Source organism: Oncorhynchus nerka, linkage group LG15 (assembly GCF_034236695.1).
Source record: "Oncorhynchus nerka isolate Pitt River linkage group LG15, Oner_Uvic_2.0, whole genome shotgun sequence".
In the NCBI taxonomy this organism is placed as follows: Eukaryota; Metazoa; Chordata; class Actinopteri; order Salmoniformes; family Salmonidae; genus Oncorhynchus; species Oncorhynchus nerka.
In genome coordinates this window covers 13660619-13661293 of record NC_088410.1, presented here as the reverse complement: position 1 = coordinate 13661293, position 675 = coordinate 13660619, and the positions used below count along the sequence as shown (strand labels likewise).

The following is a 675-nucleotide window of genomic DNA, read 5'->3' as shown; positions in this document are numbered from 1 at the left end:
CATCCCCTCTCCCTGTTGTTTTCTCTCTCTGTGTGTATCCTGTCTTTTGTGTGTGTCTGTGTTGTGGTAGCTCCACACCCAGAGCCAGTCTTTGTCTGTTGGATACCCAGAGGGAAGGGCCCTCCCTGGTTTCCTCTCCCCGGAATAGGCCCTCACCCCTGGGGCTAACCAGGGATTACTGAGGCACAGGTGGAGGTGTGTGCGTGTGTGTGCGTGTGTGTGTGTGTGTGTGTGTGTGTGCTTTGACCTTGAGGTGAACCCAACCCTTAATCCACTTGTTCCTGTCTCACCCGTTCCCCCATCACTCTCACACACACACACCCTCCAGTGTTATTGCTGAGTAGGGTGGAAGCTTCTATAAAACATGCACTGGGGAAAAGCCATAGTACGGAGGAAAAAAAGATTTTCAATAGCGTACTTTCATTTTGTGTTGTTTCAGTAAACATTAGAGTTAGTTTTTCGTTACTTTTCGATTTTTGGGGGGAGTAAAAATGTATTCCCATTCATATTCCAATTTTGCTAAACCCCTAAACTTTAACCCTCACCACAAACCCCTAAACCTTAACCCTCACCACAAACCCCTAAACCTTAACCCTCACCACAAACCCCTAAACCTTAACCCTCACCACAAACCCCTAAACCTAACCCTTTTACTTTTCAGGACATGCAAAATGT

General features: G+C 46.8%; 1 protein-coding gene across 1 annotated transcript in view; it reads right to left on the bottom strand.

Moving 5' to 3' along the window:
* The window catches only part of LOC115124168 (tuberin-like), a 93327-nt gene extending 93025 nt beyond the window's left edge, over nt 1-302 (bottom strand). Inside the window, 1 exon segment of the mRNA XM_065002199.1 lies at nt 291-302. Coding sequence (XP_064858271.1) covers nt 291-302 — 12 coding nt within the window.
* Nucleotides 303-675: the final 373 nt, after the last annotated feature.